The 21,679-nt window shown below is 50.8% G+C and overlaps 7 protein-coding genes across 7 annotated transcripts; 4 read left to right on the top strand and 3 right to left on the bottom strand.

Moving 5' to 3' along the window:
* Positions 1 to 15: 15 nt before the first annotated feature.
* Positions 16 to 699, bottom strand: M438DRAFT_330708 (glutathione S-transferase; the record flags this gene model as incomplete). Its single annotated transcript, XM_029903345.1, has 1 exon — positions 16 to 699. One exon carries the CDS (start codon positions 697 to 699, stop codon positions 16 to 18), a length of 684 nt encoding a protein of 227 aa, XP_029765918.1.
* A 309-nt stretch (positions 700 to 1,008) lies between these two features.
* Positions 1,009 to 1,334, top strand: M438DRAFT_370828 (uncharacterized protein; the record flags this gene model as incomplete). The annotated part of the gene is made up of 2 exons (XM_029908214.1): positions 1,009 to 1,021; positions 1,078 to 1,334. 2 exons carry the CDS (start codon positions 1,009 to 1,011, stop codon positions 1,332 to 1,334), a joined length of 270 nt encoding a protein of 89 aa, XP_029765917.1.
* A 599-nt stretch (positions 1,335 to 1,933) lies between these two features.
* M438DRAFT_263136 (uncharacterized protein) lies at positions 1,934 to 3,367 on the bottom strand (the record flags this gene model as incomplete). The annotated part of the gene is made up of 1 exon (XM_029899866.1): positions 1,934 to 3,367. One exon carries the CDS (start codon positions 3,365 to 3,367, stop codon positions 1,934 to 1,936), a length of 1,434 nt encoding a protein of 477 aa, XP_029765916.1.
* Positions 3,368 to 3,862: 495 nt separating this feature from the next.
* On the top strand, positions 3,863 to 6,920 carry M438DRAFT_341459 (uncharacterized protein). The gene has a single exon (XM_029904512.1). The coding sequence runs from the start codon at positions 3,923 to 3,925 to the stop codon at positions 6,659 to 6,661; it is 2,739 nt and encodes a 912-aa protein (XP_029765915.1). The 5' UTR covers positions 3,863 to 3,922; the 3' UTR covers positions 6,662 to 6,920.
* Positions 6,921 to 7,943: 1,023 nt separating this feature from the next.
* On the top strand, positions 7,944 to 9,816 carry M438DRAFT_351103 (uncharacterized protein; the record flags this gene model as incomplete). The annotated part of the gene is made up of 3 exons (XM_029906693.1): positions 7,944 to 8,349; positions 8,404 to 9,700; positions 9,753 to 9,816. 3 exons carry the CDS (start codon positions 7,944 to 7,946, stop codon positions 9,814 to 9,816), a joined length of 1,767 nt encoding a protein of 588 aa, XP_029765914.1.
* A 1,029-nt stretch (positions 9,817 to 10,845) lies between these two features.
* M438DRAFT_287351 (phosphoglycerate mutase-like protein) lies at positions 10,846 to 12,649 on the top strand. The gene is made up of 3 exons (XM_029901620.1): positions 10,846 to 11,278; positions 11,332 to 11,676; positions 11,728 to 12,649. The coding sequence occupies exons 1-3, from the start codon at positions 11,002 to 11,004 to the stop codon at positions 12,543 to 12,545; spliced, it is 1,440 nt and encodes a 479-aa protein (XP_029765913.1). The 5' UTR covers positions 10,846 to 11,001; the 3' UTR covers positions 12,546 to 12,649.
* A 2,640-nt stretch (positions 12,650 to 15,289) lies between these two features.
* On the bottom strand, positions 15,290 to 19,245 carry M438DRAFT_361180 (uncharacterized protein). Its single transcript, XM_029907490.1, has 5 exons — positions 18,717 to 19,245; positions 17,983 to 18,664; positions 17,000 to 17,932; positions 16,638 to 16,942; positions 15,290 to 16,581 (listed from the first exon to the last, which is right to left on the bottom strand). The coding sequence occupies exons 1-5, from the start codon at positions 19,228 to 19,230 to the stop codon at positions 15,644 to 15,646; spliced, it is 3,372 nt and encodes a 1,123-aa protein (XP_029765912.1). The 5' UTR covers positions 19,231 to 19,245; the 3' UTR covers positions 15,290 to 15,643.
* Between the last annotated feature and the right edge of the window lie 2,434 nt (positions 19,246 to 21,679).

Here is a 21,679-nt window from a genome sequence, read left to right as displayed (position 1 = left end):
GTACACGACATCTTCTCAAGCCTTCGACTTTAGTTTCTCAAGGAAATTTTCAGGAGCAGGTCCATCAATCATGAGAGGAAGCTCTGGATCGCCCTTCTCGCGATAACTCGTGTATCCAGGTCTTTGGACAACTCGTTTGAGGTAGGCCAAGATGTTGCTGTATGCGCTGAGGTCGATGCTGTAAAAGGTACGCATTGTGGTAAGAGTAAAGACAGTCATGATGTCGGCAGCAGTGAACTCCTCGCCTGCTAGCCACTCTTTGGTGCGACCTAGACGACCGTCGACATGACGAAGGTAAAGATCCAGCTTTCCTTGATAGCGCTTTGCAGTGTCGTTGGATGAGTCGACACCGGCAGCTTTAATGCTCATGAGACGACTCACAGCTGGCTGTAAGGTTCCGTTGGAGAAGGCGAACCAGTAGACATAGTCGGCGTAGTTTGGATGCGATGGTGGCAGAGCCAGGCGACCATCTCCGTGCTTGTGGATGATGTACTCGACACAAGCGGCGGATTCTCCCATGGTCAGGTCGCCATCTTGGATGACGGGAGCGGAACCAATCTCATAGAGATCTTTGATAGCCTGAGGAGAGAACATAGGATCACGGTTGTGTAGCTTCAAGTCGTATTTGATCTCCAGCTCCTCGCAAAGCCAGACGATTCTCTCGGATTGAGAGACGCGCATATGATGTACGGTAAGCATGGTAATCGATTTGATGTAGGTTGAGTTGTAGTTGTGAGAAAGATGAAAGATGAATCATGAAAATAATGGATGGTAAATTGTCGACTATATACTCTAGACCTATTCGTACTCTGACGTCGTGGACGGTATCGGTAGAAAGTTTAGATGGTGGATGATGTCGCATGGGGATTGCTGATTTGGAAGGAAGGTGCCAAGGCGGGGGTTTGGACAGCGAGCGACAGCGGATGACAGGGAGGGAAGGAAGCTTGAACCATCACCATCATCTCTGTACTTTACATCCATCGAACCTGTCCAATATACAACATCACGATGGCCCCTCCAGGTGCGCATCCCATGGACAACCCAAGAGCGAACAACTGCTGACGACAGACACGACAGAAGCAACCCAGAACACGCCGCTCGCGCCATCAGTAGAAAAGGCCTACTATCGCAAGTGCATAGAGCTTAAGCGCCGATTGAATGATGTCGAAGAAGCCAACGATGCTGCACGCCAGCGCAAGGCTCGTCTGAACAGAGCCATCATGAAGATGCGCCTCGAACGCGCCTTTCTTCTCGAACAACTAGCAAAGCGCCTACAAAACACTCCCGATGGTACCGACAAGATCAAAATCGACAAGATTACAAACAGCGACTAGATGTCGAGAATGCTAGGCTGGATATGCGGCCTGGAAAACACAGGCACAGATGCTATCGACGACCCCGTGAAGAGAGAAGACTTCCTTGAACCCTACATCGAACAAGAACCCGACTATGAATTGTACCCGAATAATGGCAATTTCCCCACTGCCACGGTCTTGCCCGACGGAACTCCCGTACGCCGTCTTCCTTGGGAACGGTCATTTTGACAACACACGCATCCTACCGCTGTGATCCGACAAAGCTACGAAAGCTTCACATTTGGCATTTCACCACTCTACCATCTTATACCCATGACATGGCCGTCATCCATCCATCATTCTATGGACATGGCTCTGTGGCTTGCCTTCGGTCTGATCGCACATGCTATACACCGCACGAACCACCGCTGGAACCAACCTCTACACGATAATAAAGAGCGCCTGTTCGAGTCGTACGCGCCTTCAATCATACCCAACTTTATGTGATCCTTGGCGTCATTCGAAGATACTCTTCGAGCTGGAGATCGTGGTGGTGTACAAGGCTTCAAAAAGACGGAGCTGTCTTCGAGCCATTGGAGTGGAGATTATCCTACTTCCCTGTTATCATGGATCTATTGTTATACTCGCTTTTCCACTTGTTGTTCATCTTCCGCAACGAGCCATTCTTTTTCGTCGGCTTCCCAAAGGCCCTGCCCTCGTATGCCTTTATGGAACCTTATGAAGCCAAGATGAGGAACACCCTTCGGTAGCAACTTAGTACTCTTAATGTCAAGTCCAGCCGCATCGGCTATCATTTCCGCTTGCTCCTTGAGTTCTTGCAAAGATTCCGTGCTCTCTATCACCTCCAGTACTTCTTTGTGTTCACTCCATGGCTTCGCTCTCAGCAGGTATTCAGCATTGGTCTTGCTAACACTCTTTGCTTCCGATATTTGCAAACACGCCGTCAACACTTGGGTCAATGCGGCTTGGGCCAAATCCGGACTGAACAGATGATTTGGAATCTCGTCTGGCTCCGTGCTGTGGCCGAAGGGATCGAGCGGTTTCAATAGCGTTCCCTTTGGATATATGAATTTTTGCAGGTACAGTTGAGCCAATGTGATATTCGCCGGCAAGTAATGATTCAAAGAAGCCAATTTCAACCATTGACACGCGAGGTCAATCCGCATCTGGGGCGTTTTTCCAAAAGCATCATGATGGTGTATATTGGTTTTTGGGTCCAAGTTGATGTTAGGAGAATTGAAGTAATGCGCAAAGCCGTGCAACTTTTCCATGAAAGATTTTGGAGGTTGGGGCGGTTCGGCGGGGGAGTTTGCGTAGTATTCTCCCAATTCGTGGGCGGCTTTGTAGTGGCCAGAGGCGGCGGCTTTTGTCATGTTGTAGAGCCAGTCGTGGGTATGTTGGTTCCCGGCCATGTGGAAATCGAGGCGGGCGAGGTTGAAGTAGGCCATCGGGTCATCCTTTTCTAGTCCGCACATGTATGCTTTCATGGCTTTGACGTTTTCTCCTCGTGTGACGTGGAGGTAGGCTAGTTCGATCCAGGGGGATGAGAGTTCGTCCTGAAGTTCGGAGTATTTGTCTTGTGTGGTTGATGGCTTCGGATTCATGATGATCTTGAGAGCGCGGTTGTAGAGCGCCGTGGCTTGTTCGATGAGGCCGTTGTGTCGGGCTACGTTTGCTTCCATGACTATAGCGCGTACGTTGCCTGCTTTTGATATGTTGCGTAGGCGTTCCAGTGCGAACATGGCGGTTCGAGTTCTCAAGACGCCTGGTTTCGTCGCATCCTGTCGCAAGCAAGATGCTACGACTTGAATTGTAGCTTCGGCATGTCCGCTCTCAGAGCAGAGTGTGACCAACTCTCTGCCTGTCCTTGCACACCCTGCTCCTCCCTTGTTGCGTAGGATGAATGAAAGGCCGTAGACGTCGTCTAATGACATGTGGTGAATGTCCTCCATGAGCTTGATGGTCGTTTTGAACTCTGCGGCTGCATCGCCATTGTTGCTCCTCGTGTTGACACGCCAGCTGAGCAGGAATCTTGCTTGGTTGTCGGTCATGAGCATGGCAGCCTCCTTGGTGGTCTCGGCATACAGGGCCCTCTCGTCAGCTGTCAGAGGCGTCACTTTTCTGTTTCGCTTCTCTTGTTCGGCGATAAAATCGTCTCTTTTCTGCCGCGCCATGTCCATCTCGACCTTCTCTTGGTGTGTCAATACGACCGGTTGCTTGCGTCTGTCCTTGTATCGTAGATTCGGCGCCATTCGTCCTCGGGACGCAGCTCGTTTTTGGCTGCTGAAAGCGATGAGTTCGGCGGCCAGTATGCGCCGCGGCGCTCGCGTGCCTGTGGCGAGTAGCGATTGCAAAGACATGATGGATATGTGTGGACTCGGCCACTGAAGTAGTTGATTGACACCAGTAGGTTCCTTGAAGCGAGAAAGTGTATTCTTGGTCAGAATTGATGATGGTTCGGAAGCTCGAATGTCTTGTGACGTCCTTATGAAAGGGTTCAAACGGGCATCTCCAACTTTTATAAATTTTATGCACAATCTAAACAACGATCAGATCAATTTACAGATTTTTCCTCGCTATGACTTTGATAGACAGTGTCGTGCTCGATGAGTGCGGAAATAACTATACCGTCCTTGGCTACCGGTATTGAGCCCGTTACTCGCGACAATCAAGGTCTCCTCGAGCAAATGGACATGCACGATTCGCGGACACAGCAGCAGCCCGTGCAAGCAGTGGCATCCCAACCAAGCCTCCATCAAAGACATGATAGCGCGGTCTCTCGAAACATTCCCCAGGAGAGTCGGATCCTCCACCGAAATCACCCCAACGAACCCACAGCATCTGGTGTTCTACCAGATCCACAGTCACAACATCCTCATGGCGGTTCCATGGCCCAGAGACATGATCAATCCACCAGGAGACCAGACACTGCTTCATCTCGGACTTTCCATTCTCTCTCGACCAAAGAAGCTCATATTGCCCACTCTGCGGCCAAACATGTCGAGATTGCGTTTGTGACCAGATTGGACGCCAAGTTCGAACATTCTCACGAGTCGTCCCTTAAAATGATATCTCAGCTGCACAATGTCGACATCAAAGTCAACAAGATGCAGACGAAAGTCAACAGTGTGGATGTAAAGGTTGACAACGCGACTTTGGACCTCCAAAGTATGAACTCGAAACTGGATAGTCTTGTGAATGTTCTTACAGGACTGCCGTCATTGATGACCACAATGCTTGCCAATTTGCCCAAAAGCGATAGCTCTTCATGTTCTTGCAACAATCGCCGTTCGGATCCACTGGCCAGGACGGAAACACCGTCGAACAGCTCGAGGCAAGAGCTTGTCCGTCAGCCTGAGCGACAGCTTGTCTTGAGCGATGACGAACAGGTTTCTGCTCAAAGTGCTTCTGAAGGCACATTCAGACAACGCCTCGACTTTATCGCTAAGAAAATGGCCAATTCGGACATGACACACAGTGCTCTTCTCAGCATGCTCGCTGAAGAGCTCAGATCCATCAAAGGAGAGCTTGCGAAGCAGGATCTCAAGCAGTTTCGTAAAGAAATAAGACAGGATCTCGACGGGTTCCGCGATGAAGTCGAGGATAACCTCAAGGAAATCCGTGCAAAGATGGTGGAGAATCAGCACACCAATCAAAATCTTCAGGGGGGAATTATGCAGGGGCTCGATGCGTTACGCAGAGAAGCGAAGAAACACCTTGAAGTGACTCAAGGACTAAAGCAGGATCTTGAAACTGTCGGCAAGGGGTTAAAACAAGATCTCAAGATCTTCCGGACAGAGATGCAGAAGGAAATCAAGACCTCCAGGACAGCAATAAAACAGGACGTCGGCAATGCCTTTGGGCAAGTGAAGCAAGATCTTGAATCTTTCCGCCAAGGGATGGAAGAGAAGCTCGAATGGTCCCAAGAAGACTTGAACGAACTTGCAAAATCTCAAAAAGGGATCAGGCAAGGTCTAGAGCTTTTTCGTGGAGAGGCGAAGCAGCACCTCGATGCATCACAGAAAGTTATGAGGCAGGACCTCAAATCTGTTGGAGTAACACTGAAGCAAGATGCCCAGACGCTCAATGGAAAACTGGAGCAGGACCTTCAGGCGTTCCGAAGAGCGTACGACCAAAATATATCTGACACTGATTGTCGGCTTGATCGATGCTTGGTGAACCAAGTTAATACGGACAGTGCGCTTAGACGTTCAGAAGAATGGTTCAAGAAGCAAATCTCCAGTAGCGGCGAAGTTCTGAAGAGCTTGGAAGAAACCGTAATCACAAGGTTGCTCCCGAAGGATGAAAAGGTTCGGGATGCGGAGGAAACCTCACCTGCGTTCTGCTTTTCGAAGCTTGTCAGAGTCGACCAGAAACCACAGACTCCCATCTCTGGATCCCATCTCAAAGCTGGAAACGAATTGGCCGCCCTCGAACAAGTCCAGAGCACACAGATCTTTGATCTGGACGGACAATCCAAAGGAGACACTGTGAAATCTCGTTCTCTCACTGCTGGTACGATTCAGACGTACATGGAGATGTTACCTCTGGTCTTCTCTGATATGCGTGATATGAAGAAAGATGTCTCTGGACTGACGCGCCATATCAGTCACATAAGACAGGTGCAGGAGAATCCTGCATCGCGTCAGGGGGCTCGAGCACGATGCTCAACTGTACCAGTACATCAGGCTCCCAACATGGAGCTTAGCTGCACGCCCCTCAGTCCAGAGTCAATTTATACCATGGAGATGCTCCCTGAACCACCTCGGAAAGACGAGGGGAACGGTTCCTGGCCGGCAGCAACTCATGAGCTACTTTATGCCAACGGAACCGTAGGGAATAAAGACGAAAACCAATCGATACACCCAGACCTAAGGCTTGTAGGTGCATACAGTAAGGGGACGGGTCTAGAAGCGACGAATGTCGAAGACGCAGAACACGTAAATACGACTGAGACGATGGTGTGCGCAAAGACATACGAAGGCGCTTTTGGTGAAGTGCGTTCGCCTTTGGGAGGAGAGAAGACAAGAACTAAGCAAAAGATTACGACCTCCTGCAAAACACCGGACCCAGGATTCAAGTACAAACTCAGAGATGCTAATCAAGCACCACAGCAGTTGCTATCGAAGAAGAAGAAGCGACAGTCTGGATCCAAGAATGTTTTGATGTCCAAGCAGAGACTCTCGATCTCCAGGACACCGGCTACAGCCAATAGTGATGTTGATTACGCACGTGGCCAAAAGGTCCAGAAGCGAAAGCGTGAGGAGCCAGAAGTTGCATGTTCTCGAGCAGAGCTAATGCAGCAACGAGAGCATACGTGGCGCAAAAAACAGAAGAAGTTGTAAATAATCTCGTCCTCATGCAAGCTGGTTCGTAACGTTTGTGCATGTCTATAGCCGATAATAGTACCGTACCAGTGTTCCAGTAAACGTCTTGAATACAAACAAATCGTCTGGGTCGTCCTTGTACACGGCAAGAGACCGAGACCGTGGGCGGCTATTGAGACATTGACAATGCGGCAGAAGCCTGTTTTTTGGCGAGACGTGTGTACAATGACACCTAAGGATCCAAGAACCAGGGGTCTAAACAGGAATTACTTGTGCTCCTTCCCCGCTTGGCCATCTCAAGGTACATGACACTATCAACGGTATTGGACGTCTGCACCAAGGTGTGTAAATTGGACCGTCAATGAGGCTAGAAGTCACCCAAGCTTGAGACACTCATAGAAATACGAGATGCTCAACTTGGTATGCAATATCAAGATTCAAATGATGGAGGAAACGGCTGGGCCACGAACATGTTCAGATAGGGCGAGATGCGGCTCTGGGGTCCGCTCGGATTGGCCCGGAACTGTGGAGGTGACGTTGTTAGCGTAGCCAAGATCCACCCCCCACATGCAACTTGCGAGACGATCGCCAGCGCGGGACGAGCAACAGAGAGACATGAGCAACGGCGGTTTTGATGTCGAGGTTTAGCTAACCAAAGGGGGCGCTATGTTGTGTGTGTACAGTGTGCGATGCCTCGAGCTCCTTCGATCGGTGCGTAACGGTCAGGGGCCGGGGAAGCACACAGAGCAACAGCTGGGCGTAGAAAGAGGATGGTTGAGGGCATGTATGCATCACGCCGTGGCCCCAACCATTCCGTCTCTTGAACAAGCTCCAAGTATTATCTCCACTCCGCATTCCTGGTTTTTCTTGTGATCGTGCGCGCAACTTCCTGCTGTTTCGCGACCTCGTTTTGCATCTTCGCATCTTTGTTTCCTCGATTGCTGTCTGGTCCAGTATCTATCTTGCCATTACTCGAGTTTCTGAAACCAGGACTCGGCCTCAATCCTTACCCTTGGCGATCTCCAGATACGTCACAGTGAGAGAGTTGCAAGCTTTGGTCACCGCGGGCTCACGCCATCTCACACATAGTCGGGGAAGGCGAAGCGCTCGACCAGGTCCACCTGCCTCCGCAAGAGTGAAATCATATCGAGAATCGGTACGTATTTCTTATACCTTCGATACCCCTCGTTTACCACGGAATATCAACCCGTCAAACCTCTCCTGAGTTCCCATCTGAACCTATCAAATCTCCTACTTCACTATACATCATTCTTCGAATACAAACAACGAAACTGACATCATGGCGTCGACTTCAGCCTCTAGATCGGAAAAACAAGCATCGAACCACCTCCAAGCACCAGTTTTCGTCGACAAACCAGGTCGACAATCGCCAAGGCCAAGTTTCACATCCAGCAGGCCTTCGTGGATCGGAAAACAGCACCTGCCTCGATCAATCACTCCCGAAATTCCAACCATGGCGCAGAAGCACGAGATCCACTACAGCCATCCTGGCCTTCAGCCCCCAGTGTTCATTGCAGGTTCCATGTGCGAGCCCGAATGGGAGCCTATCGAGATGACACACAAGGAGAAGGAAGATGGTGAGCTCGACTTTGAGCATGAGTTTAGAGCAGAGCCAGGAGAATACCAATACAAGTTCAGACTCGGTCCTGGTGACTGGTGGGTCCTCGACGAGAGCAAACCAACTGGTAAGCAAAGCCATGTCAGAGTCTGAAGAGACCACATACTGACACGTATTGCAGTCGATGATGGAACAGGAAATCGAAACAATATGATTGTTGTGGAGCCGAAATCCTCGAACGTCAACGAATCTCACGAAACACCAATCTCATCGAATGCTCAAGAAGAGGACGTTCCTGCTGCTACACACATTACGGATACCCATGCCAAACAGAACGCCTCTGTCATTGATCGGGAGGATGAGGACGATGATGACATTCCGGAGAGCGAGAAGAATCTTTTCAGGCATGAGACTGTGCAGGTCGCCAATGGTACTGGCGAGAGTGATCACGAGGACGAGCATGTTGAGGTTGACGAGGACGACCAAGACGAAGAGCCGCCGCTCCTCGAGCACGAAGCTGGTCCATTCGAGCGTGTGGACAGCCAGCACGTCACGCCCTTCAAGTCTGATAAATTCACCTTCGAAGATCCATCGGAACACGCAATCGAGGCCGACGACGATTTCGCCGATGACGAGCGTGACGCCCCGCCACTCTTCAGACACGAAACTGGAGCAGCAAACGACGTCGACCCCGACGAGGCTCCTCTCTTCCGTCACGAGAGCATGTCGTCTCCGATTGACTCCATGTCAGCGAGTTCGCTTTCGCCCACCTCGCCCACTTCTCGCAAGCAACGCAAGCTCGACCTCGAGGACGTCAACGATCCTTCTCTGGAACCTTTCCCGGTCGACGAAGCTGGCATCCAGGCACGCATTCAGCGTGTTGCAACTCGCCGTCGCGAGGATGAAGTTGTGTTTGAGGGAACTCCTCCTTCGCCCTCTCTAGCTCAGACGAAGTCCTTCTCACCTCAGGCCGCTCCCACTCTTCCCCACAACGAGTCTAGTGATCTGAGCCATCTTGATGCCATCGATGAAACGGAAGAGACAGACGAGGAAGTCTACAAGCCCGTGAGCAAGCCTGTTGAGAAGAAGGACTCGGTTATGCAACCTGTTCCAATTAACATCAAGGTTCAAGATGTATCTGAGCTCGACAACAACCCTGCATTCACGGATGTTGCTGATGTCTCTAACCGTGGCCCGCCAACACCGCCTATGACACCCACAGAGCATGCTAGATCTAAGGCTGCTCTCCACGATGGAGCGGCCGATGTACACGAGGTATCTGATCGCGTTGGAAGCCCACGCTCCCGAAAGGACAACGCCACAGACCACATTGCCAACCGTCCTTCGCCTTCGGAGACTGCTAAGCCTTCCACTAAAGCCTCGGCGAAGCCAGAGAAGAAGATTGAGCCAGAGAACAGCTTGGCATCAAACTTGTGTATTTGGTTTATCGGTCTTTGTGGAGGCAAAGGTCGCGCAGCGTAAGTCTACGAGCATCTCCAGAACTTAAAATGTTACTAACCAATCATATAGTGGTGTTGCAATTGCCATGAGCGTTGCAGCAGCTGCATTCGCCATGAACACCCGCTCGGCTTAAGTGCTTTCGAAGTATCTTCAAGATTGCACCTATACGTCAACAGACTCTATATCCTTCTCCTTTGTCATTTCTTATGTCTACCATACTCCATAATCGGTTCTTCTCATACAGCGGGCGCAAGACATGGGGCCAGGAATGGTTTTTAACGAAGCATATGGTTACGGCTTGCTCTCATCACATTCAATAATGCAATGACGATGAGGAGAATGCTGCCGGTGCACACGCAGGCGGACGAGCATCAAAGATGGTCATCGAAGCTAGGATGGCGTTTCGCTTAATTTGTTCTCTACCCTCAGTCTCAATTCATATTTTTCAAGGGCTCTCTTTGCTCTATCTTACTACTCAACAAGGCTTCCTTGAGCGTTGGCGAGAAGTAATAGCTTGTGCTTTGACGTTGGTGAAAGAGACCTTGATGATAAGCGGAGGTCGCCGAGGAAATACAAGCAACAAGCCCGAAACTTCAGCGATGAGAAGAAGAAATCGATTTTCGATCAGCAAGCAAAATGGAAGATTTCGAGGCGCCCAATCCCGAGGGCCAATCCCTGTTGATTCACAGCTCCGATTTATGAAGAATAATAGCCATGAGCAATACATTAGAAAGCGGCTGAGGTTCTAGACGAGAATTGGTTTGGCTGCTGCCCTAACGGGCATTTTTTATCAACGGTAGGAGCTCCGGCGCCCGCTTTCTCGTGTCTGAGCTTCACCCCACTTTGATAGCTCGATCTTGGTAATCACGCCCATGATCAGGTGTGCTCTCTGATGAGCATGTTATCTCCGCTCATAGACTGATGTACCAGGCCAGTGAGACTTGATCAAGTGTATCCGCATTTGTGCGTTGTGTTTATAGCATGTGCGGATCCAACGCAACTCCAGTGGGTTAATCACGGATAGACCGCTGTTCGCCGAAGGCAGGGGGCGTGTGACGTGTGGGCGTATCTACCAGCATCTATAGCACCACCGGAGATACGGTCGATAGCTGGTTTATCAATCGCTGTCAGAAGCGGGAAAGAGCGCGCTGTCACGGATCATATTTTCCATGGAGACGCTGGGGTTCTGCCCGCATGTTCTCTGCAGTGCCGGAGATCAATCTTTAGACTCATAAATAGGAAGGAGCCGCCCTTTCTGGGTTTCCGTCTTCCTCGTCCAATCCCAACACCTTTTTTGTTCCATCTAGCAAACATCAAGATGTTGTCCAAGTCTCTCGTTGCATTGTCCCTCCTCTCGTCTTCCGTTTCGGCGGAGACAGTCTTGGGAGTGTATATGTTCCACAGACATGGTGATCGCACTCCCAAGGCATTGGCCCCGGCCAACTTGACCGACCTCGGTTACCAGCAGGTCTACTCCTCTGGCGACTACTACCGCAGTCGCTACATTGACTCAGATGCCGACCACAAGATCTTGGGCATGAACACCGACATTGTCAAGCAATCGCAAATCAGTGCTTCTGCTCCTTCTGACACTGGTGAATATCTCCGCGGAAAAGTACGACTAGCAGCTCTTCTGACTCATTTATAGTTCTCCAGAACTCTGCTACTGGTTTCTTGCAAGGACTGTACCCTCCTGTCGGCATTTCATTGGGCACTCAAACCCTTCGCAACGGCTCAAATGTCACAGCACCTCTCAATGGATACCAACTGATTCCCTTGGCTCTCACTACTAGCGGTTCTGGCAGCGAAGACAACGGCTGGCTTCAGGCTGCTTCTGGATGCGCTTCTGCTGTAAGCAGCTCCAACGAGTACTTCTCCACCTCTGAATACACCGATCTTCTCTCCAGCACTCAGGACTTCTACAACCAGCTCATTCCCGTCGTCAACGGTACCTTCAGCACGAGCCAGATCAGCTTCAAGAACGCTTATACCAGTGAGTTGTGAATACATGGTTATCTGGCAAATGCTGACATGTCATGTCCAGTCTTTGATCTGATCAACGTTGCCGAGATCCACAATGCCACCATCAATTCATCCGATGTCCTCACCAGCGATGTCCTTTTCCAGATCCGCACTCTGGCCGACACTCACGAATGGAACCTTGCCTTCAACGCATCTGACAACGCACGCGCCATTGCTGGCAAGGTTCTTGCCGCAGAAATCGTTGAGTTCCTGAACAACACCATCGAAACTCAAGGCAAGAGCAAGTTCGGTGTTCAATTCGGCGCCTACGGCACCTTTGCTTCTTTCTTCGGTCTTGCAGACTTGCCCGTCACTAACCCTGACTTCTACGGTGTCACCGATTACGCTTCGTCCATGACTTTCGAGCTGGTCACCAACGCTTCTACCTCGCCTTTCCCTGCTGCCGATGACATCTCTGTTCGTTTCCTGTTCCACAACGGTACTACCAACTCCAGCAGCCCTCCTACCGCTTACCCTCTCTTCGGTACTGGTAATGAGCTTATCGCCTGGAACGACTTTGTTACCGGCATGGACAAGTTCAGCGTTGGCGACACCAAGTCTTGGTGCACCGCTTGCGGCAACACCACTGGCACTTGTGCTGCTTACGCTCCTGCTTCTAGTTCCGGCTCTGGAAGCAATGATGTTACCGCCCAGAGCAAGAGCGGTAACGGTTTGAGCCCTGTTATCAACGGCGTCATTGGCGCCATGGTCACTCTGGCTGTCATTCTTGGTCTCGAGGCTTTGATCCTCTTGGTCGGTGGAATGAGAGTCGTCAGCAAGAAGCGTCTTGCTCAGTCTGCTGCTCCTATGGAGACCGTGACCGGCGGCAAGGCTGCTTAGACGGGTTTCTCTCATGCCCAGCGGTGTTGGGATACGAAAAGATTTATGAGTTTTATATTAATTAGTTCATATAGTCACGACATATATGACAGCTTATGACGGCCATCCTGCGATCCTGCGATCCCTTGCGTATGACGCGTGAATATACCGCTTGTCCAGATAGGAGGCATCGGCTCTCCGATCCTGCTTATTCCAGACTTACTCGCCCGACATGATTTCCACTTACAGATCGCGTGAAATTAGGAGCACACCACGTCACGCCTGCCGACGATCTTCAGATCGGTTCATGTTTATTGCCAGTTCTTTTCTGCCCTTCGTTTTTATTTCACCTCATGTATCGCTGGCACCCCGGCCTCGAAATAAATCTTGAACTCAAAAACCTACTCCCGAGAAACCGGTCCCCAGAGAGGCCCAGACACCTTTCACTACCACCCCCTCCGATGTGGAAAGTGTCTTTACTGTCAGGCGCTCCAATTCTAGGAAACTTTTCGAAAAGTCACGGATCGTCGAGGAGGAGGATGAGATGATCCTTCAATTAGTAAAGAATTGAACCATGTCGGAACAAGCTCTTACCCACAGGATCGCCGACAAAGCCATTGAGAATCAACACTATAGCATGCATGTTTACCATCAACCATATATCCAATGGACAATCAGCTTGGCTTTGTGTCATCTTATCTCTCTCTCTGGATATTCACACCAATATCAAACTCATCTTGCGTTTTGATGGCTGTTTCGACAACCAACCTGCGCCCGGGAGATACCAAGCAAGCTGTCTGAGCGTATCCAAAGTGGATGATTTCAATCAACATGGGAGACGGCGAGAGGTCAGGAACAGATCCTAGAGGCAGGCGTAATTCAACCTTTCTTACAAGCAGCGATAGCGAAAGGTGAAGCAAGCAAGTCGTGCATAATCGCTCTTGTAAGGACATTCCACTACGGTGACACCCTCGGATTCAAATGGGGCCTTTGAGGGACTACCACAGTGTTCACTTCGTACACGAATTGATGCTATAGCGGACTCGGAAGACTCGGCCTCTGAGATTTCAGAGCATTCAGCCTATACATACCTAAGCATGGAGCCTATCGACCTTGACAGACTAGCAAGACTGGTTAAATCTGACGATCGTTACCTTTCTTTTGCGACGATGTCTATACGAGTTGATGTGCTCCTCCATCCATCCAGCGACAGGTACCAAACTCGTCTTGAAAGGACATCCAACTTGATGAAATTCCCGCCGACTCCGAATGGGGATCTATACCGCTACCTACGCGAAGCCATACGAGTATAGCGGACTCGGAAAACTCGGCCTCTACTCTTCACACTTGGACACTGTTTTGATCTCTCCCAGGCGCAGATTGTTCATCGAAATAGTTGTCAAAAGGCAAGATGATTTTTGTGTTGGTGTGGATGTCCAGAGAGAAGAGGGGCCGTAGACCACACTACATCCGGGACGGGGTGAATGACATTTTCAATGCTACTGTAATGGATTATATCATGTCTATCGTCACGCATTAATGTGACTTTGTTCTCGCCCTCGCCCTTGCCCTTGCCCCTTGTTCTCGCCCTCGCTCTAGTCCTTGCCCTCGCTCTCGTCCTTTCCTCGCCCTCGTCCTCGCCCCTTATCCTCGTCCCCTCGCCCTCGTCCTAGCTCTCGTCCTTGCCGAGCAATGTAAGCGAAATATGTTGTAAGCTATTCTCTCCGTATCTCTCCCTCTAATGCGTCTCGATTGCTTACAGCTCAAGGAATCATATCGTCGTCGTCCTTCTCGGCAGCTAGCGCCTTTCCACAGCCAAGGGTTGCCTGCTTTAGGCCCTTCTTGTTGGCATTCTTGCCCTTAGGCATAAGGGCCTTTACGATTTTAAATCTTGCCATTAGCTTCGTAGCTGTAGGTAGTAGTGTAGTCTATAGCGTAGGTTGTAGTGTAGGTATAGGTGCGAGGGCGGGCACCGGTACGAGTGTAGGGGCTGGTGTAGGTTTGAAGAAAGGCGTAGGTGTAATAGGCCTAGCCGGTGCGTCGCTCTCGATGACGGCCTTGATAGGCGCTCCCGGGCCATCTCTCTTTCTAGCGGCTTTCGAGCCTTTTCTAGGCTTGAGAACAGCCTCTGAAATATCGACGCCTTTTGCCTCGTATGTCGCTTGTCTTTTCCATAACGTAGATATAGCCACAAAAAAGCTGAGCCGGCACCGAACTCCCTCTCGCCTGTTATCCCTTGCAACCTTGGCTGCAAAAAGGCAGGATGCTTTTAATGATCAAGTACATGTCCTTTGAGAGCGATACTGGAGTAACCCCTGAGAGAAACTTTCGACGGCATCGGATGGAGAGCGATCTCTTTGGACCTACATCAAGACTAAAAACACATTGTGCCTTTTGACTGATGTGTTGCCAGGGGACTTGCTAGGTTAAGAGCTCGGTTCTGATACAATTCCTGTGCCCCTGTATTCGCAAAGGCTCTATGTCTAGGTATGTCAAGGTATGTATAGGCCGAGTGCTTCAAGATCTTAGAGGCTAAGTCTTCGAAATCTGCTATAGTGTGGCTTCTGTGGTAGTTCTCAAAGCCCCGTTCTTCGGCTTCCGAGGTTGTTACCGCAGTGAAATGTCATCACAAGACGATTATTAATCTCTAAACGCCACAAGCGTCAGAGAAGAGCACAAAGGAAAGCGTAAGGGACGCGAATGAGAATGAGAGAAAGTGTCAAACGAGAGAAGGAACGGTGACATGATAAGACGACATTTGAGATGCCACTTCAATGAAGAAGGATATATACAGTTTCTGATCTATCGCAGTATACAAAGGATAAAGATCATTTGAGCGTAAGGAAAGCATGTACCGCATTATAGACAAGACTTTTTTTTGAAATCTCCTTTCCTTCCTGTACAGTTTTGGAACTCCTCTTTCCAAAATGGCAGAATGAACAGCGCGGCATATCCAAGGGATATTGGCAAAACCAAAACAATGAAACGGGTATCAACAAGAATAACAATAACAAATCCGGGGATATCTCAGAAGATGGGAAAATAGAAAGAGGTAAAGAGGAAAGAGTCGGAAGAGAGTCGTGGGTCGTCGTTAAGTTAGCAAGCAGAAGTTGCTTCTTTCAGGACTCCTCGGCGAGAAGCTCGTCTCCAGTCTCGCGCCATTCGCGACTGCGATCGTTGAGACGTCGGGTACCGGGGACACGTGTGGCCCATAGGCTTTCTGCTGGAGTGCGCATGGTGAATCCGCGCTGACTGCTGATAACGCCAATAGCTTGCAAAACAGCTTTGCGGCTGTCACGGCCAAATACGGCAGGGTGGTTAATCCACTCCAGAGATGATGCGAGCTCAGTGTCGAGTGCTGACATGATATCTGCGTCAATCCCAGCGGCAGGGGTGAAAGGACTGAGAGGTTCAAGACGAGGGGGAGTGGGAGTACGTCTCGGCTCCATGGATAACGGAGTGCCCATGAACATGGGAGGTGGAGGAAGAGGGCCTGTAGGTGGTCCCGACGGCAATTGGTCTGTTCCGTTACTGTGGATACTTGCTGTAGGGGTGGGTGGCAGCCGGGCTGTCGGTGGCGCTGAAGGGGGTGGAAGAGGAGGCAGCCCGCCCTTGCCAAGACCCTTCAAAATGCTGCGAGTCTCGGTGAGCAGATGAGAAGCTCTTTCATGCTGGCCTCTTGAGACCAATGTCAAAGCTCTGGTAAGCATGTCAGATGTGAGCAGCTCCATGCGACGTTGAACGACCGAAGGATGAGGCGGAATCGGGGGGGAGACTGTGCGGCTCATCGATGCCTTCTTCGAGACCGGAGGTAGCATGGTGATTGCGAGAAGCGATGGACGGGGCAGCTGAGAGACATTGCCTTCGCGAAGGATATCGCCCCAAGCAAGATCAGCTTGGATGAGTGGAACCTCCTCAACAGATACTGGGCGCATGTCGTCCTGTTCAAGAGGCCCACCTAGAGCCTCAAGTCCAGAAACAATCGTCTCCCAAGGATCTTGCAAATCTTGCTCGGGAGTTGAGTTGTCGGGTGAGATGGCCAGTTGCACAAGAATGTCTATACGCGCGTTAGTATTGATGCTGCGAAGGAAATGAAGTCGGCGTTCAGCTTACCTCTCTTGTCTCCAAAGCGCAAATCACCCAATGAGGCCTCAGCATCACGACCGGTGGCACGCTTTGTTATCTGGAGGGCACCGCTAATTTTGACAAATTTGGCAGGTGAACCTTCTGGCAGGCGCAGTTTCAGTTTAGCGTTCTGATGTGAAACGCTTTGCAAGGATCCCAGACAGCCAGCTACGCATTCACGAAGCATCATCCAATCTTTGACATATGTGTATGTTGCTTTCGTGCGCGTGGACAACTCAATCATCGTGTCGGGTTTATGTGTAAGTCCTAGACCGAACGAATGAATGGCGATTCTGCGGATTGTTAGCTTTTGTCGATTTTGGGTATGTTTCAAGTTGAGATAGGCTTACTTTGCGGCTTCGGCGCGCGAGACGACAAAATCAACGCTCTCGATGTCGGATGTTGTGGAATCGCTAATGAGCATGATTCCCGAGATTGGGTTTGCAGCCTTCCTCTGCATAAGAAGATCCATTGCTACGTTTGCACCGTCTACCACATCAGCACGCAGACTCTTTTGTCCGATTGGCTTGATGGCTTCGAAAACTCTAGACCAACCATTCCAAGTTTTGGATGTCATGCCTACAACAGGCATGCTACCTCCACTGGAACCGTAGGTGACGAGACCCATGCGGTCCTGCTCGCCAAGATTGTTGACAAGGAATCGCAAGACGTCGCGAAGAAGAGAAATCTTGAGGCCCTGCATGGATGAAGAGATGGGTACAACAACGACAATATCCAGAGGGACATGCATGGCGGCAGGGAGTCTGAAGCCTTGTGTACCACGGAAAGTAGGGCTGGTGTATTCTGTAGGTGCGGTGTAGGCGGACTTGGCGGCACCGTAAGACGAGGGAATCGAGGAACGTCTTCCTCCTCTTGATGCCAAATCGTCTTCATCGGTACCTGAAGTTTCGAGATCTTCATCGCTTTCAGACAGCTCAAGGCTGTTGATACTGATCAAAGCGCGTCTCCAGATGTCTAGTTGCGATCTGTCGCGGAATTGGAGGTGGAAGTGCGGTAGCTCGGCGACTGAGAGGTTCAAAGTGAGTATGTCATGCTCAGGCACAAACTGGACCTGCTTCAAGTGTCTCTTGATCAAGATCGAACCCTTGAGGGTGCACTTCGTTCTCATCTTTGCGGATTCAGAGGCAGTCTCCCACTGATGTTGTGGTTTCTTCTCCTTGATGCAGATGAGCATTTCTGTAAAGAGGTAGCACTCCAGATCTTGCCATGACTGGCGGTCCTTGCCTACGCGGATGGTACCATGAAGCAAAAGTCTGCCAAATCTGTGAAACTTGTAAGTTTGAGTTAATTAGGACAGCTTGAACATGCTTACCTTGAGAAATCAAGTCCATGCCAATTGTCCACCTTGGTGTGCAGGTCTTCGGTGACACGGTCTAGAACATGCGAAGGGGTGTGAGGAAGGTCAAACTGTCTTTGCGGTTCGGGCGAGCGAGGTATTGACATGGCATCGGTGTTGTCGGCTGCTAGGGACATGATGTCTTCGACATCGGCGCGCCATTTTCCGTCGACAACTTCGACTGTGACCAAACAAGTCAAGCTTTGTTGTTGGCGGCTTCGGTTCAGAGTCGGAAACTCGGTGCGTACGGTGACGGTGGGAGCAGGTATAGGATTCTTGACGTTTGGTCGTGGACTGGGAATATCGGCGGCGATGGACTGAAGGTCGTATTCGATCCTTCGGTTGTGAGACTCGTCGGTTGCCTGACTGTTGTTTCTCCCATGCTGGCGCGACTCGACTGATCTAGTCTGAACGCTGTTATTGTGTGTATTGTGCGTGTTAACGCTGTTATTGTGCTGGTGAGAGCGAGTAAAGCTGGCTTGGGTCGGCGGGCGTGGGCTCGGGTCCTGGATGGCGGTTTGGACCGAGGTGTGGTGGCTGTGATGGGGTTGACGAGGCGGATCGTCCCAAGGCGTCGGGGTATTATCAGAGTCCCGTGTGCGGTCGCGCAAGTCGGGGCTGTTTGTGCTGCGGTTGTTGACCAGGTTGTTCAATTTTGCTGCAAGAGATTAGTTACCGACAGAGTGGTCGTGTTGCACGGTCAGTGTTACCAAAGTTTAGGTTGCCGCCCCGGCTGGTGTCGAGCCCCAATGGAGCGTTACACGAAGGACATTCCTGGGACTCAAACTCCTTTATAAACTCGTAGAAGCAGGCTTCGTGGGCGACATGGCCACACGACAGCTGCAGGATGCGCTCTCCGCGCAGCGTGTGTTCCAGCGGCTCTTCGCATGCAGCGCACTCTGTGCCGATCAGGGTGCGTTCGCGTCGAGACTTTGGGCCCGTCGCATCGATCATGGCGCCGAGTTCGTCTTGCTTCTCCTGGAAGCGCACAGTCGACGTCGAGGTCGAGGCGGTGGTCGGCTGCTTCTTCAGACGAGAGGTGGTCGGACGGTCATGCAGCCCTCTGAGCGAGGCGAAGCGTCTGGTCGTCTTTGAGTTGGGCGTCGACGTGGTTGCGGTTGTGTCGAGCGGACTCGTCGTGTGTAGGTGGCTGCTCCTCGAGGATGGACGGAAGACAGACGCAAAATTGACAGGCGCCGAGTGTTGAGGGCCGGCCATGTCCATGTACCAGAGTGCTTGCAATGACGAACAAGCAGCTGGTCTGAGGTGCCGATAGTATGAGCGAGGGCATTTCCCAGAACTGTGCCCTCTGAATCGACAACAACGCTTTGGCCGCAACGGCCTTCCACGCTTAAGGGTCTCGAAAATCAACCTAATTTGATCCACTCCGAGCCCGACAAATTTACACCCTCAATCTCAACCCTCCCCTGTCTTGGATACACTGCCTCGCCTATTGCCCATCGTGATTCGTGAAGCCTCTGTCTGTCTCTGATATTATGCAGCTGTCTCTCAATCTCGCATTGCTCGCTGCTTGCCTGCAGACCATCCCAATATTGGTTATATTCCATGCCTTTTCCATTTATCCAACGGCCCAGCTAGACCGTTGGTATCAGAAACATCAACGAAACGCTCTTCCAACTTCTCACCCAGCTTTCTGCTTTTGTCATGATGCCGAGTCCCACTCTTCCACTTCTCCGTTTCTGTTTGTGCTCTGCTCCACCATGCACTCCGACTGCCAGGACCCGCGGCTGCCACGAGTCGCTAACTCCAAGTCTGTCCTTAGCTTAGCCCTGTGCAGATTGCCATAACTCTTCCCCGACCTTCGTCTCGCTCTAACCTGCCGTCTGTCTCATCCAGATGGCTGTCTTCCCTGTCACGCGAACACTTCGACCAAGCAGACATGACTTGTCTCGCTACCCTATGCTCATCCTTATTACAAGAGAGACTTGCTCCTCCACCAGCTCGACTGTCAATCACCAGTCGTCCATTCAGGCACCACCAGGTCCTTGGAGATGGCTTCCGTATCAGCTAGCCACTTATACTTCGGTCTGTCTGAACTCTCAATCTTCCCACAAACCCTGTCCCGTCTCCCACGCGATGCCATGCTCTGCCATCGTCTTTGCCCTGCTCATCAAGCCGTCGCTGCTCAATTTCTCCCTCCTGCGTGATTGGACGTCGTCATTCTCTTTCGCCAGAAACCGGTTAACATCCGATCCCATATGAAGTGCATCGCGTCGACATATGATGTGCCGTGTGCTCGCCATCGTTCATCTACCTGGCAATACATACCCTCTATTTCAATCCTGTCAGCCCACTCGCCTGATGTGCCACTTTCGTTTCAAAAGACTGGCAAACTTAACCTACAGCTGGTACATCCTCATATTCATCCTCCTGTCGCTTATCTGATCTTCGACCTCGAATCCTCCATCGCGGGTTGCCTGTTTGGCCACCACCGCAGGCACGTCGTCTACAGAGTTTGCGATCCTTCTTTCTAGAAGGCTCAAGCCGTCAGTCTCCGCCTGCAAGGTTTCCGACATGCTTTACAATAGGGTACACAGCCACGAGGCAGCCGAGATCAACTTTCCCCGGCTTTTGGATCGCATGCTTTGCTGCTTCGTGTTTTATCGCGGATTCATGAATTGCCATAGAACTCGAGTTAGGTATGGACATAGGCTTCATGTTCACCACAAACAGCGTCCTTGCTATGGGTGTCTAAGTTGATATGGACAGCTCAAAGAACCATACGGCCGTGATCTCTTACAATGCCACAAAGACGCCATGAAAGTTTGGTCCCCTCAATGATACGTCTCGAAGACAGTTTACCATCTTCCATCAGGGCTTACGGCCGGTGATCATCGACACTGGTTTCTGAACCACGGACATGGAAGAGGCAAGGAGCCTCACCTCAAGCATGGCGCCATTGTTCACGGAACTTCCGAAGTTCTCCACGATCTACTCCCAAGCTAGATCTTCGTTCGACATCATGGAGTTCTTCGGTAGTTGTAAGAAAGGTCGAAGGATTTCTGGAGATTACAGCGCGCCACGGCTGCGTAGGATCATGAATCAAGAACGCGCACAAGTCTCGTTAACCATAACCTAAAGCTGTTAGAGGGCAGACTCTGTTTAAGGTACGCTAATAAGGTCCATCTGGCTAAACTTTTGCAAGAAAGTCGAGTTGTTTAGGCGCGAAGTGGTCAACGACTTTCAAACGGCTGCCATGCATCGGGACACGCGATGCTCGATGCTAGTGCTACATGACTCTTTCCCTCCACCGCTTGACACGAGTTCAGTCGCGCAATTCCGCAGAGGCTGCCTGAACTGCATGCATAGTAAGAGTCAAAGATCCACGACTAGAAAAATCTGTACAGGAACCCTTCTGCAGAACCCTTGGCTTGGGACTGATGATGATGCCGAAAGCAGCTGGAGGCGCGGCGGCTGCGTCGATCTCCCGCGTCGAGCCCTGAATCTTGCATATCTCTATGCACAATATGTACACGTCCAACTTTTGCTACCTGCCCGTGTGCTAAACTTTGTTACGCGCACCTTGTAGAGATGCACAATGTTTTCAATATCTCTGAATTCGTCCGCAGAGAGGCGCTGAGTATCACACTCTCAGTGGAGGGCTGCATTGATCTTAAAATCATTGTGCATTTCTACAGACTAAATAAACCCG

The sequence above is a fragment of the Aureobasidium pullulans genome (assembly GCF_000721785.1).
Source record: "Aureobasidium pullulans EXF-150 unplaced genomic scaffold scaffold_1, whole genome shotgun sequence".
In the NCBI taxonomy this organism is placed as follows: domain Eukaryota; kingdom Fungi; phylum Ascomycota; class Dothideomycetes; order Dothideales; family Saccotheciaceae; genus Aureobasidium; species Aureobasidium pullulans.
The sequence above is the reverse complement of the archived record's forward strand: the minus strand, read 5'-3'. Positions and strand labels throughout refer to the sequence as shown.